We start from the raw sequence: 1,146 nt of genomic DNA on the forward strand, positions 1-1,146 counted from the left end.
GAATATTATACAGTCAAAGAAAAGAGAATTTTATTGGTCTATTTGTATTAAAATCCTCGATGTAGCCCCGCGACATAACGCCAAAGTAAGGATCAGCAGATGGATTCTAAAAGGGTCCGAAACGATTTTGTCTAGGTTTGAAGCTCTTATCCAGAAAAAATTATTGTAAAATAGTCTTCCAAAAATATATATTCTTTACAATTAATTTTAGATAAGTGTTAGGCAATAGATACTTCGTGCTATAATCTCTAATAGTCGCCCGTACTGTCATTAATATTATCCCTATGTCTTTAAGGAGGATACCTTTGACATCGTTTTAATGAAAGTTCTGGAACCTTTCAGGTCACGTGACTGAACCGGGAGCCATTTTAAGACTCCAACGAGGTAGAACATGGAGTACCCTGAGGGACGGCCCCCTGAACTCTCAGCAAGTGATTCAACACCAGCAACTTCAACATCAGCAGTAAAGAGTTTCCAAGATCTCCAAATTCTTGTCGACTATGGAGCTGAAACTGCCGATGATCCAAGTGCCAAAACTGCCAACGACCAAGGCACCCAAAATCCCGCCGACCATGGCGCCCAAGCTGATGCCGGCAACGGCACCCAGGCTGCTGCCAGAACTCTGGGAGTCTTACTGGAGGGGATAGGTAAGTGTCTTTACATTCCTGTCATCCCTCCCAAAAAAGTTAAGGATTTTTTTGGAAGAAACAAACTGCTAGAAGTATATTTGAACTGTGTGACACCCCTTTAGGATAAAAAAGTGGTGTAACTTGTATTCCTCTCCAAAAGATGTAAAATAATGACTGTGGAGGAGAGGAAGCGGCTAATATGTTAGAGTAGTTTGGGTGCGGATTCTAGTCATTTAATAGGTTGGAGCGGTGGTGTGTTTGTCACCAGGCGAGGTCGCCTCGCCGAGACAAATCGCTCCAACTTAACAGATCTGAGGAGTAACCGGATGTGGCGCCCTTTACAAGTATCACTGTGCTCTGGTAAATGCTCTGTGGCCGCCCCGAAGGCTGGCTCTGTGTCAAGGGAATTTGTTCGGAAGCTTTGTTCCGGGAGGTCTCCGAGTGGCCGCGTCCGCGTCACGCAAAGCGCCCCTCGAGCCTTTCCGCCTGGGCACGCGGCGACCTCGCCGCCGCCTCG

General features: G+C 46.2%; 1 protein-coding gene across 1 annotated transcript in view; it reads left to right on the plus strand.

Annotated features, from left to right (window-relative positions):
• Positions 1 to 351: 351 nt before the first annotated feature.
• TAF7L (TATA-box binding protein associated factor 7 like) overlaps positions 352 to 1,146 on the plus strand; it is a 12,638-nt gene continuing 11,843 nt past the window's right edge. The window contains exon 1 of the mRNA XM_015596225.2: positions 352 to 647. Within this exon, the coding sequence (XP_015451711.1) occupies positions 392 to 647 (256 nt within the window). The 5' untranslated portion in view covers positions 352 to 391. The remainder of the gene's footprint in view (positions 648 to 1,146) is intronic.

Source organism: Pteropus alecto, unplaced genomic scaffold (genome assembly GCF_000325575.1).
Source record: "Pteropus alecto unplaced genomic scaffold, ASM32557v1 scaffold179, whole genome shotgun sequence".
Classification (NCBI taxonomy): Eukaryota; Metazoa; Chordata; class Mammalia; order Chiroptera; family Pteropodidae; genus Pteropus; species Pteropus alecto.